Genomic DNA, 14,653 nt, shown 5'->3' on the forward strand with positions numbered 1-14,653 from the left:
AGCCCCACTTTTTCCTTTAATTGGTTCAGAAACAAGCATGTGTGGTATTTTTATTTCTCCCCTGCAGTTCACACTTGAATCCACTTCTCTAGCTTGAAATGAAAAAGTTTTCCCTCCTTACTGCTGACATCACTGTCTCTGTAGGCCAGAATTTAAGCTAATAGATTTTATTTTACTTTATTCACACATAAGTAACAACATGAACATTTGCTAAGTACAAAATATAAAGCAATATCTTTTAAGGATTATGCTGCAGATGCAGTGATGAAACCCACTGCCTAGCCTGAAGCATTGCCTTTATGACCAAATGTTACCAAATCTGAACACTGCTATCAGTACCTTACTCGATGGGCACAAATCACATATATGGTCTAGATGTCCACTCCTAATCATTCCTACAAACAAATAGCATTGCCATTTGTATGTTTGATACATCTGTGTAGCAAAATGGACTAGAGCAGCATGTTCTGCATGAGACAGTGGTAGCAGGAAAGCTAAATCTATGTGCAACTGTATATCCAATAAACCATTAATACATAATTACAACAAAATCAGTTGCTGTGCATCAGAAAAAACAAGATACAAGACCTTTCATAGCAATCCAAAGGAGTATTTTATCACTAATATTTCACACTAGTTGTTCAATTTACAGCCTTAGTTTGCACTCCCTTTTCTTACTGCAGGAAAACTGATTGATTCTTACCTCATGACTAAAACACAGTAATAAACTGAGCATTTGATACTATTCATCTCTTCTGCTATCTCTGTTTAACAACTGCAAACATTGTTTTCTCAGCAAGTATACACTAAAGTTGTATTTTTGTATTTTAGGAGATTGTACGTTTCACTTTTCCAACTTGAGAAACTCTGGTAATAAAGTAATTAGTCTAGATTGTTAAACTTAGCAGCTAAATCAATGGTATATATATTTTTAATTAATCAATAATTAAAAAGAAAACCCGTAACAGTTTCTTAAAAAATGTGAAGAACTACAACAATACTTTATCAAAGCATACTTTAGCCATCTGCTTTGTACATACCACTAGGAGAAACAATTACTGGCTGAAGAAGTCTTTGCTCTCCTCCTGGGGGTAAGTTCAGTACAATGACAAGCACTGTACCCAGCGTGGTCCCAACCCACAGGCACGGGGAAGGCGATGTATCAGCCTTTCTTGTGAAAGTCTCACAAAAATGAAGAGCTGAAATTGCCTCGCGTGACTCTTTATCAATGCTAGTTACACTAGAACTCCGGGATCGACTGAAAGAGTTGTCTTTGACATCTGAAAATAAACCAGTATTAATTTAAAAGAAGGGCAAATTGCAGGGATTAAGAGAATTTAATTAATTTTTTGTTCTTTAGCATCAACTGTATACTAACTATAATGCTATTGATTTTTCCATCCCTATCCTTCCTTAGTCATATTTCCTTATGCCTGAGTTTCCAGCTGTTTCTTGAGCAAAGCACCCAGTCTTTGTTGCAGAGGGTGCCATTAGGTAATTATCATGAACAATTTTTAGGCATATTTCTGTGTTCTAGAGCAAGAGAATGATAGTGGCACTCCTTTAAAATAGTTGAATTACAAACCTCTCTGCCAATTAGTTCATTGATCAGGTGAAAAAATATTAGCTCCCATGGGACACAGTTAACTAATCTTAGGAAGATAAAACTATTTTACGTTAGGAACTGCAGTGACATCCACACAGCATGATAGCATGGAACCTGTAATGACTCACAATATGATTCCCCTTTAGGAAACTGTGTGCAGGAGATCTAACAGCCTATTTACACACCCCCCCAAACTTTCAGCAAGAGAAACAACAAATGCTATCAAATGGCACCTGGTGCTGCTATGCAAAGCTGAAGATCTCCACTTTGAATGCTGTAGCACAGTGTCAGTAATAGCATTAAAGCCTTTCAGGACGTCTTGCTCACTGCTTAGCAAACAAGTGAATTCTAATGTTAACAAAAGTAAATGTGTTGTTCCACTCTGCTGTATGCAATGTCTAGGTATGGCAATACCTAATTCAGCATACACTGAATTTATCTGTGCATTCACAAAAAATTAATGCTATACTTTCTTAATTCATAATTGCAAAGTTTTAGCACAAGACAGCCTTCACCAGCAAAGGTTTGTGCAATTTATATTGTGCTTTTTTTAAATTAAATTTTTAATTATATTTGTGCTTTTTTTAAAAATAACTCAAAAAAAATCTTTTGAGTAGGATATAGATGCAACTGACATTTTTAAAGCAGAATTAAGACCTAAAGAACAACATTTAACCATGTACTATTTGGAAGTATTACTATGTTAGTTTCATTAAATTGTTGAAAAACTTTCTACGAAGAATATCTAACATGCATTTGGAAAGCATACATACTAGATTTCAACTGACTAAATACACACATCTACTTAACACAAACAGTGAATCTTCTCAGGAGGTAATAGCCTCATTCCAACAAGGATAGAAAAAAAACATTGTCCTGTTGAATTTTAGCTGTCAAATATAAAACATGGATTATAGAAACTAACTCGATCACTCAGATGTTGACATACTAAGTTTTCACATTAAAAACAATAAATCCAGTGTAAAACAATGAAAACAATAATTTGTTTTTATAAGTCTTCTAATGACCACCACCTCTTATGATGCTTGTTTTTTTCAGGCTTGAGAAACCATTATTAATTTAATGGTTTTTTCCAACTTTAACATGGATTAATCAGTCTGAATATAATCAATCATACAGTAACTGCAATAGGCATAGTTTTAAATGTGCATTTGTGAGTTCTAGCTGGTTGATTTGAAGAGCATGTGTACAAATTCCAGAAGCATTGGGATGGACAGGAAAAAAACCAATAAAAACTAACTTGTCAGACAATATGGGCATTTTTGAGAGTGGAGAATCCATTCAGAAGAGAGAATGAAGGGTTAAAAGTTTAACTGCTTTAGTGCATCCTATTTATCCTGAAGTCAAGGAAGAAGTTTGTAAATGGATTAGATTCAGATGAAGAGAAAGGAACAGCAGCGTGATGAATCACTACACACCATCAGAAGGATGGAAAGATGAGGCTCTTTTGAGTAAGTAAAGCAAGGGATAGCACCTAGTGGCAGTAGTATCTTAATCACTGGATTAGAACATTGAAAAGCAATGGTATAATGCAGACAAGGGTATGTTCAACATAACTTCTGTTTTAGAAAGTGGAGAATAAATACAGAAACACATACTTTAGATTTTATCTGTTCAGAAAGGAAAAGGAGCAGGTTAAAGATCTAAAGACAGTAAACTAATTTGAAAGAGCAAGATCATGGAAGAGTAAGTTTCAAGAAGCCATGGAAAGAAATGAGAGAAAATGATAAAGATAATGAATTTATGGAGAAAGGCATTTCAGTTGTCTCCTACAGCCAGTAGATATGGCCACTAAAGTGACAAAAATACAAGCAAGCCAACACTGAAGGACACTATGCAAAAGCTATACCACTACAAGAAAAGACAGAAGCAAAATTAAAAAAATATATAATTGCTTAAGAAAGTTATTTACAGACCTGAAAACCTAGAATAATTTTACACAGAAATGATGTTTCTAAGCACAGATATTCACACACATGCAAAGTCAAAACCAGTCAAAGGCTACTACAATTCAGAAAGTACAGACTATTTTATGACTATATCAGAAACGATGTGACAAAAAACCCTTCCACTATTTCAGTAGACAGAACAGCAAATATTAAGTGATGTAGAAAACACTGTAACTCCTTCAAGATTGGAAAGTGCTGAAAAAAATTCAGCATTCACTTTTCACCAGTCTTCATTAGAAAAAAGTAACACTTCCAAGTACTTACTGCCATCAAAGAACTGAGTAAAACAGAAGAATTACAATTGGTTATTATTTAAGTATAAATGTGTTCCAGTTTGCCAAGTATGAAATTCACCCTATACCAAAATTATTCCTAAACCATTAGTAAATGTAATGTGGAACACCAAAAAGATATTGAAAAGAGTTGTCAAATTCTTCTGCTCTTTTGTGCCAACATAGCCGCACTTAAATCGCCCTAGTTCCGGACACTAAGTTTACAAAGATGAGGAAAAAATTCCAGTTCCAGAGGAGATTAACAGAAGCCACCCTAGGTTTAGATACCATAACCTAAAGAAGAAGGAACTGAATTCTGTAAAGAAAAAAAAATCTGCAAAAATGAAATTAGAGATACGATGACAGATTTCAACAGCATAAATAATGATTAACAAAGATAGGAAGTACGTGTTATCCCTGTTTATTGTGGAAAGGACAAGAAAAAGTTAACATGGAAGCAAGGAAGTTTGATTAAATAACAGGAAATCTGTCTAACTGGACTACACAACAGTGAAACTTTATCTGGTATATTTCTAAAAACTTATTTATTGGAGGCTCATGAACAGATCACGAGGTTAAATTGTCAAAACATCTGTATCCCTGCCAAAGGATCCTTGCCAATCCTTGGATTAAAGAATCTCCGAGGGTTGCTTCCAACATTGCATTTCTCTGAGAGGGGCAAGCTGTAATTGTAAAACAGGATGGTCCAGCTCAGTTTCAGAATATCCTAGTGCCACAGACTTCTTCCCTTGTCGACAGCAGCAGCACCTGGCAAACACACAGTGCTGCTGCTGTCAGTCTGATCCTGTCTGGCTTCTGCTGGGCTTGTGGTAACAATTCTGTTGCAGAAAGACGAGCATGCTGTGGCAGGCAGAAGGCAGCTGCATTTACTGCTGTGGGTCTACAGTTGTCCCCCATCATCTTTAGAGAACAAATCAGAAAAGCTGGATCTGCTAACAGCTGGCAGTCAAAGTATTAAAAAATCCCAACCTACTCATTTGTATGCTGTTTTAGTTAGGCAACACAATGACCTTTAGTACTACAGATCTCATAACTGAGCTGATCCTTATTTTAAAAGTTACTGTGCATTTTCAAGAAAAATAAATTCTCAGACTGGTCATCCATCCAAACAGCTGTATATTGCTTTAATTTAGAGACAGTGGTCACAAGACAATTAACATTTATAAAACTATGCTCAACTATTTGTTGAGAGCACCTCAACATATCCTGTTATTTCATTTTTCAATTTAAAATGCATCAGATGATCCTAAACAGGCAGCAGTTTTCCAAATGCTGTCTGCTTATTCACGCTTTTGCTATCAGCACTACTGATGTGAGTGACAGATGCCTAAAAATTACGATGAAAGTGTGATAAGCCATATACAGGAATTGCAGGCTTACCTTATGATGACAGCAATGACATTTTGTGCCTGAGAGTCCCCAAAAAGAGTGGAATTAAAATTTTATTTCTAGACTTCAGACAAATGCAACATAAAGTCATGATAACTTACATAATTTAGGCCTCTTACTTTAACATACTCACATTCAGATTTAGTAAAAATAAAATCAACTATATAAACTTACCTAAATCAGGCTTTAACTCAGTTGGCAAACTTAGCTTCCTGGACATCTTTGCTGAAAAGTGAAGTATATCTTTTTTTTAAAAAGAATAAACATAATTTTTCTGGTCCTTATTTGCTCCTTTCACAATATTTAATATATAATTGTTTATTACATTCATTGAGGTACTTTACAGGATTTCCTTTAAAGCAGAGCCTCACTTCTTCAAGTGAGGGCTGCAAACTAAATAATGGAAGACAGCAAAATCCCTAAATACAGCATCTTATCGCTTTTGCTGAGCTTGATTTCTCTTCAGGCTTCAGGCAGGACTTAATGGATTGGATGAACTTGACTTTGGCTCAACCTCAAGTTTTAACTCCTCAGGTGAGAGGTCAGAATTGCAAGGATGTGCACTGATTCTTACAAAAAAGTTCAGATCCCATCCCCCTTTCTTATGTCCTACTTTCTGATCAAACCTGAGACATTTAAAATAGAAGAAAAAAAAAATTTGAAATCACACTAAAATTAATGCACATGTGTAAAAAGCTAATCTTCTGAGATGCAATCCACAACCTTAGAAAAAAGAATTACAGAGAATAATCATAAAATAAGCAGTGTACGAACACTTGCAACCCATTCAAAAAACCCAAAGATTTTGATAATACTGCTCAAGTGAAAAATAGCACTTTAACTCATCCCTGACTTAGAAATCCTTTTTATAGGAATGGAAATCTTGCAGTCCATTTAAACTGCAGTACAATACAAACAAATGCTGCTGCAAAAACCATCACAAATAAACTAGTAGGCATATATCCCCCTTCCATCTTTCTTTCAATAATTACTGGAGAATGAATTATTTTGACATAGCTTTTCTGCTAGACCAGGACTACAGTCTAAATTTATTTCCCAGCCACATGCTTCAGTTTTAATGTATCATTGAATTCTTTATCATCTTGCACGGCTGATACTTCTTTTCCTAAAGTAGATACTGAGCACAGGCTCATAATTCTAGGAATACCTTTTATGGATACCTCTCAAAGCAGCCTGAATCTTGCTGCTTTTCTCTGTTAAAATTGGCGTTACCCCATTCTAATTATCACTTTTAAAGAAATCATTCCAATTTCTACATATCCTGAAGAACAGCAGGTGATTTAAAGTTACTTCCACTCCTTCAAAAAGTGAAATACTTCACTGTATCATCAATTATGCTCATCAATATTGCAAATGCTAGTTATCTGAATAGTTGAACAGTTTTATTCCTGTCATACATCATAAAAATTTGAGAACAAGACTCCAGAAATAATCTTCTCATTTCCTTCATGTGTCAATGTTAAAAGTATGTTTGAATTAAATTGAAATTACTTACTCTCAGGTAGAAATGCTAATCACTTACTTTAGTGCAGGCTGAAACTGAAAAGGCCAGCCTGACTACATGTTTTCTACCCCTCATTCTTGTATGAGCACTGGCAAATACCTAGCGTAAAGGTGAGGCCAAAACTCATCTAAATGAGGTTTCTGCCAAGGGTTGCTTCCAAACAAGATCAACTCCTATTTCAGGCCAGAGCTCAGATACACAAACAGAAAACCAGGGTACACAACAGCACTAGTGACAAGGAGCCCATCTTTTTGCTGCCAGCTTGAACTTGAATCAGCTTCCAGGGACATCATGACATCTCATCTGGAATAGTGAATTACAAGATGGGCATTCCTCATAACACTTGTTTCCTCTGTTAGACATATACATAATAAGAGCTGAGATACTGAATAAAACCTTGATTATATACACAGAAAATAACTGCAGCTATTTTTGGCTTTTAACATCTTTCACCATGTGTAAATACCTTAACCTATTTAACTAACTGAAGACCAGTACAGTCACTCTTGGCTTTTCAAATAGAAACATTCAGCACAATCTTAACAACTGGGAGAAAACTGACCAAAAAAAAAAAACCAAAAAAAACTAGGTAACAGATAATATAACACGTAATAGCAAGTATAGGCAAGTGTGTTGGATTCTGAGAGCTGATCCAGTTTTAGCTTTTTGTTCCTTAGTGACAGGCCAGCTGTGTGAACTAGGCTGGTAAGATAAAACAAATTTGTCAGGCAATTTTCAACATATATGCCTCATTAACAGGACAAGAGGATACATGAATTGTTAAAAAGGATATCATTACTGAAAATTGTGAATTACTGTGCTATGCAAAAAACCCCCAACATTTCAAAACACATGTTAATGTGTCAGAAACCTCAATAATTCAACTGTAAATGAGAAGAAAGAATCTATTCCAACAGCAATGGTGCCATCTTGTGTTTAAAGAAAAAACTGCCTAAACATTCAGTAAGAAAATAGGAATACATTTCATCAGCTAAGCCCTTTTTAACTAACATTACTCTGCATAAAAAAAAACCCTCCTTGTATTCACATTGGCTTAAGTTTTACAATTTTTGATAAACTCAGGTTTTTTGTGCCTCAGATGAAAACCAGCAACATGCTGAACACCTTGTACAAAGCAAAAGATATTAATCAGAAAAATGGAAGATACAGGATGGAGATCTACAGAGAGAGCATTCAATGTCAGGCTTTTCACTCCAGCTGTACAACAGGGCAGAGGTGATGCTGACTGCTCCTGCTGCACGTGGCTGACTTCAAGTAGTAGCTGTCATATCAGTTCAATATCTCTCTTGGGGGTGGTGGTTGCTGCAGCATTTACAGCCAAGACTGGTGCAAGACAAGGACAAAGAGATCAGGGAGCTGCTGTGCTCCTCCTGGCACACTGCTGCTCGAGGCAACACTGACTGTTTTGCCTGGGTTTAGACCTACATTTAATATTTCTCTAAATTAGAAAACCTAGAGTAATACACAGGTGGTCACACACATCCTGTCAATATATATAATTAAGAATCATATCAAAGAACTGTCCAAACCCAAGGATTCTTGGAGATTTCTCATAGGTCAGGCTTGGGAAGGCAGGTGTTAAAATATGAAAGACTGCCTTTCTGTAACATGGTATGTGTCAGTATAGCAGGAACAACCTTCAGTTCAATGAACAAAACCTGAAGGCTGAGACACAACTGAACTCTCAGTAGGAAGCTGTGACTTAGAAGTAACAGTTACATTTCATTTGCAGTGGGTTATCCTGAGCTGGTATATACCTTAAAATGTATAGCAAATCGGTTTGAAAGCTGTACACTAATTTCTCCTCCATTCCTTTTATTTTAAAATAAAATTCTAAAGATTATAAAGGAGATGTGTCTTGGAGCTTTGACAACCAAGAGAACAACTTATGAAGTCTATTTCATATAATATCACATGAGAAATAACTAAGCAACTTAGAATTTTTTAGAGATACCAAAGCTCCCAAAATATTCTATATCTGACAACTACACAAAGTGAAATATTTACATTACACATTAACAAATGTTGAAATCTCTAAAATTCACCTGAGAATAATAAAACCATTTTACAAATACTGTGAGAAAGTACGTACTTGGATACATCTAAAATTAGATCAAAGTATTAAAAACACATTGAAAGAAACTCTCTTTGGCATTAGGGCAAATGAGAACTTACTATGAACATCATAAAAATTGGTTCCATTAAAAAGGTATTAACGGTCAATTATTTTAGCAATATTTGAAAAATTTAGGTATACACTTAGAATGTAACAAATGTGAGAAACCTCTGTCAGTACTAACAGCAGGGATTATAAAAGTTTGGAATTAAATCTACTCTGCTTAAGTCTGTCTACTAATACTGTTTGCAATTATTTTTAAATTTATAAAGTGCAGAAAGAAAAAGAGACCAATTTTCCTGAGAAGTATTTGACGTGTGAGCTTCTAGAACAGTTATAAAGGTCTTAAAATCGATCATATTTTGCAGGCGCCTTTACTAAAGGTTTTTCCAGAAATGGTTGTTGCATCTTAATTTCCAACACAATTTGTACCTATAATATTTAATCATCTGTATCTCTTCATGCCAAATACTTAACTAACCAAATTATGAGTAAAACAACTGAAGATTTTGCTTCCACTGAAGTTGGATCCCAATGTCTTTCTACAAAAATGACACAGACTTAGAAATTAAGTACTTCCTGCCAATTCTTTCTTCTGTAAATTCTCTACGTTTACTATACTTCTGCATATTGCTTCACAGCATATTGTTTATACTTTCAAATATGTGAAATTCATAAGAGAATGGGCTGGATTCAATAATGGCCACAGTACTTCCTCAAATTTCTAGAAATGGTTAGTTAAACTAAGTATCTCAGTATTTCCAAGGTAACAATAAACTATAATTTTTTCAAGGTTCATCTTTGATACAAATAACAGGGAAAGATGACCCAAAAAGCAACACATTCACAACAGGGCTTTAACTTGATTTACTATCCATTCCTTAGGACAGAGTATTTGCAGTTCATTTAGAAGAAAACAACAAACCAGACCAACTGATCGAAATGTTGGTGCATGAAGCATTTGCATATTGTTTTACTAGGGCTATTGTTTCAGTTTTACATGTTTTTTTGATCCTCTCACCAATCACAGAAACCTTGTTTGTTACTATCACTAATTACAGAGATCTGTAGAAATGACAATGCTCTACATGAGTTTCAATACAGTGATTAAATTGACAATATTTATGATAGTGTGTGGGATGTTAACACCTTGCAGCTGTATAACTGAAATGAAATTACTTCACACTTTGCTAGCAGTATTCCCTTGATCCCTGTTCCCATGTGACAAACACAGGAATGATATTAACAGCAACTGAAGTTAACAATGTAAATTATTCTAATTCTGTTTTGCACCACATTTAGCAGGTTGTATTTCACACATTGAAAAAAAAATGGAAAGAACCTGAACTGATTGCTCTAGGTGTCAGTGAAGAGAGCTATGACCATGACATATACATCAAATTCATCCCTGAGAACACAGCTGATGGCAAAAAAATTGTTTCACACAACATGGCAATGTTAATGACAGTGACATATTTTACAAAACTCATTGTCCATTCACATTTGGTTGTCAATTCAGTTTAAAACAGTGAAAAGCAAAAACATGCAACTATTAAGACAGAAGAGGTGTTTTATTTATGTGAATGAGCTTAGCATGTAAGTTCAGAAAGAGCTAGAATAAGCATGCCAGATAAGCTATAGAAAACATGGCAGTGAAACAACCACATTCAGTGCACAGCAAACCACTCAAAACTAGGAAAATGCAAAATAAATAATTATCTTTAAGCTTCCAATAAACGGTGCAAATTACACAAATCACAGTATAACTTACAACCAGAAGAATGCATTGCTTATAAATAAATGTTTTGCTTTTTTTAGCTGTGAAAAACATTCCTAATACTTCCAGTTGAAAGGCTTCAAGCTGAAACAGATGTGAATGGCTCTATAGAATCCTCATTAGCATACTTTATTAATGCTCTAACATAACTCTTCGAAAAGAAGTGGAAAAAAAAAAAAGAGGTCACAGTCAGTCAAATTTTCCATGTGTTTTGCACAAGAGAGTGTGTCTTATGTTCAAAATATACAAAAGGGAAACATTACCTCAATGGACACTGATATAACTTGTACAAGACTAGGTGTTGTTTTTCTCATTAGAAGACCTGAACATAGACCTGGTTCTAGTTACCCTGAATTTCCTTTAGGGGAACATATTAATACTTATGTAAAAGACAGTAATTTCTTTTTAATTACAGATGAATTCACATATTATTAACAGTCATTTGCTTTCTTGACTGATATTCAGACTTTTGCTGCCTCAAAATTCATTTTCCCTGCCATTTCTGACATCATTGCAAGGTCTCAGCACAGAGCAAGAATATGCCCTTTGTACAGTATTTTCTCATTCTCATACCTCAAATTTCAAGGATTACTTTGTCATACTCCTATTTGTCTCACTGAATTTTGAATGATTCTTTGTCTCAAATACTGAATTGTGATGAAAGGGATTAATATTTTAGGATAAAACTTAAATTGCCAAACAGAAAAACCAAAGGGAGACTTCAGGAAAAGAAATCTCTTCCTCCCTAGTCTTAACCTATGGTTCCACACAACCTATGAAATAGTAGCTTAGCAAATAGCTTTACTATATAATTTCAACCTAAACTGACTGAAGAGATAAAATGAAATTATCCTACAATGATATACTAATTTCCAAAAAAAACCAAAATGAACCATTAACAAAGTGATTCTGCAATGAAAGTAACCATATCCCAGTTAAGGAAGAAGAGCTCCTTTCCCAAAGCTAAATCATACAGCCTCTTGCCTTCATTTATTTAATGACCCAGTCATCAGAAGCAGAGTTTTTTCCATTCCAGTCATGAAAGGGTTCAATCTACCTGCATACAACATATCCCAAGGCAATTTTGTTGCCAAATTGTTAAGACACAAGTCTAGAGCTGGTAGGGTATTGTGTCACTGTTGGATGCACAAAAGTAGAGTTCTGAAACAGCAGTGGGATATACTTATATATAGAAGCCAGTACTGTTTCAGATGAATAAATGAAAGCACCATAGTACCTCTTTCTTGACCACAGTCTTATAAAAATCTGACCATATGGCTATGAATACAATGTATAAAAAAGAAATTGTATCAGCCATATGTTCCCAAAACCAGCACGCCTTTGCAAAAGTAGTGGAATCATGTTGTGACTTGCATAGACTGAACTCTTACTGTGTATTAGAATTTCATCCATCCAGAAAAACAGAGAAGTGCAATTGTAAAATCAGAGAATTAAAACCACCAATATCCTTGATTTTTTTAAATTATTGTGCCCAGTGTATTTAGTACAGAAGCAGCCCACTGAATTACCAATTAGCATAAAGAATGAAAAAACTAATAATTTAATGCATTGAAATTTGACTGTTATTTTGCCTTTATTTTTGCTGCTGGGTTAGTGCTGCATAGAGTAAGGCACTGGGTTAGAAAGAGTAGAATTTTGCTAGTTCCTACCTATGTCATTGGTTACCATCTTGGAAAACTTTCTGCTTTTGGTCTTCACTGTAAATAATATTTTAATAAAAAAAAAAAAAAAAAATCAATCTAGGTGTATCAAAAGATGAACTAAAGAAAAATTAAGACTAAAGAAAAGAAAAATACTGTACCCTTTTCTATAAAATTATTCATTTTTTGTTCATCATCAGAATTGTTTGGTGAACCAGAACCTACAAGTGGAGAAAGAATGAAATGGATATACACTTGATATGAATGAAAGGGATGTATCTTTGACACAAAAATCAATGTATATTAATCCATATATTATACAATATATGTATACATATATTATACAATATAATATACAAGCTCTGAGTTTAATAAAGACACAAAATATCAAATACTGATACTGGTATTCTCTGTAGCTGTACTACATATTATAAAATACAAATTACTTTGGCATGACAGAATTCTACCATATTGGGATTAGCCACAGAAATTATAATGCAAAGTACAGCACTGCACATTGCAGTGAGTTTATTGCTAGAAATAATTCCCTCATTGAACAAATGTTTACACTGAATAACTAAATGGCTCTGCTGATCATTGCTCCAGACACAAAGATTAGCCTAAGCTATGATTCACAAAACACAGCTGTAACAATAAACACAAGTTCTATAAATCTGTTTGGGTTTTTTTTTTTTTCCAATGCAGTAAATCACTGTTGGACTTCAACTACTCTGCAGACAACTCTGAGTCAATGCTGCCACCTGGATTTTTCTGTATGCCAACCCTGAAAAACTGATGGTGGTAACAGACCACAGCTTCAGGCTTATCATTGTCATGAAATTAAAACATTGTCAGGAAATTAAAACAGAACTAATCTAAAAATTTTCAAATTTAATGGGATTTTATGTTGTGGAAGTGTAAAACCAGAATAGAACACAAGCCTTTTGGCACTCCTGAAGACAAAAACTTGGCAGTTTAAATGCTGTACAATGTTTTAGGTCAGATAAACGCTCCCAGAGTCTAAGCCTATTACCGCTTGACTTCTACAGAAAAAGCAGGAGATAAGATTATTCCTCCTGCATTTTCACAGTATTTCTATAGTTCTGTGTTACTGAAACTGTTGAATACTCCCCCAACTTGCATAGACAGGTAGTCCCTTTCACAGTCCTTTCATCTATATAACCACCCACTGGAGGAAGTCTAATGGAAGTTACCTTCCACTTCTCTTTACCTGGACATGGAAAGGTGGATTTGAGCAAATGCAGACTTCAGTCCAAATGATGACTGGTCTCTTTTACAGATCATATTGTAACAATGAAAGCCAATAAGGCATTCAATTGCCAATCCCATCCTCTAATCTTAGAGCTAGTAACATGTGAACATTTTGTGTTTTGTATTTTCCTCTTAACTAGAAAGCCTCTAGACTGCAGAATGTTTCCTTAAATTTAGCCTCCATCCTGCTTCTCAAGCTTGCCAATACTCTGCAGCAAATCTCTCAAAAAGGTCCTTTCTTACCTCTGAAAGCTAAATGCCACTTTCAAGCTTCTTTCCAGTCTTGTGCTTTTGCCCAGAAAAGATATAAACCTCAAACCAAACCTAAGAAATTGCAGTTCTCTCTTCACAAACATCAACAAATGATTTCCATACCAGGGTGGTGCCTCAAAATCTTTTTCAAAGGAAAAATTGAGAAGCCTACCATAAACTTCATCTCATTCACTGAGAGCAGAGGACAAAATTGAAGGAAGCAAGGCACAGTCCAACCTCACTACTAGAAGTTTCTATTTTACAGTTAAATCCTTGCTCCATCTTTTGTTCATTCACTGTTTTTGGTACTTTAGACATTATTTTTCAACCTGCTTCAGCTCGCACAACTCCAACAAGCAGGAGGAAGGTAGGGGAAGCCAACTGTTAAACTTAGGAGTTTTCCATAAACCTTAATTTTCATCTTTGGGCTTGCCTTCATTGCACTGTTGGGGAAGTGGTGAATTGAGTTTTACTCCAACCCAATTATGAAAGAAACCCTCTTATTTAAACTATGCAATATTTTAAGTGATACAAAAGTTGTTTGGGCTGACATTTGGGTGATGCTGGAGCAAGGGGAAAAAAGGATACACATTAAAGGTTATAATTCATTATCTGTTCATTGAACACATTTTACAGCAGTGTACCAGAAACTAGACGTAGCCCAGACTTTCTAAGTGGGTCAAATTCAAATACCTTCGTGAGATTGATAACTCTGCTGAACCTTGACAGAGAAAGGATTTACTGCAACTGCAGCAATGCATGGCAAATTGT

At 35.0% G+C, this 14,653-nt stretch overlaps 1 protein-coding gene across 8 annotated transcripts in view; it reads right to left on the bottom strand.

The window, feature by feature from the left end:
* STXBP5 (syntaxin binding protein 5) overlaps positions 1 to 14,653 on the bottom strand; it is a 108,290-nt gene that overhangs the window by 10,881 nt on the left and 82,756 nt on the right. For 3 of the 8 annotated variants that reach the window (XM_069010423.1, XM_069010422.1, XM_069010424.1), the window contains 4 exons: positions 12,520 to 12,579; positions 12,368 to 12,415; positions 5,433 to 5,483; positions 1,041 to 1,280 (listed from right to left, as the gene is read on the bottom strand). In XM_069010423.1, the coding sequence (XP_068866524.1) occupies positions 1,041 to 1,280; positions 5,433 to 5,483; positions 12,368 to 12,415; positions 12,520 to 12,579 (399 nt within the window). The remainder of the gene's footprint in view (positions 1 to 1,040; positions 1,281 to 5,432; positions 5,484 to 12,367; positions 12,416 to 12,519; positions 12,580 to 14,653) is intronic. The other 5 variants (XM_069010427.1, XM_069010426.1, XM_069010429.1 and 2 more) reach the window with 3 other exon arrangements.

This window comes from Aphelocoma coerulescens, chromosome 3 (genome assembly GCF_041296385.1).
Source record: "Aphelocoma coerulescens isolate FSJ_1873_10779 chromosome 3, UR_Acoe_1.0, whole genome shotgun sequence".
Classification (NCBI taxonomy): domain Eukaryota; kingdom Metazoa; phylum Chordata; class Aves; order Passeriformes; family Corvidae; genus Aphelocoma; species Aphelocoma coerulescens.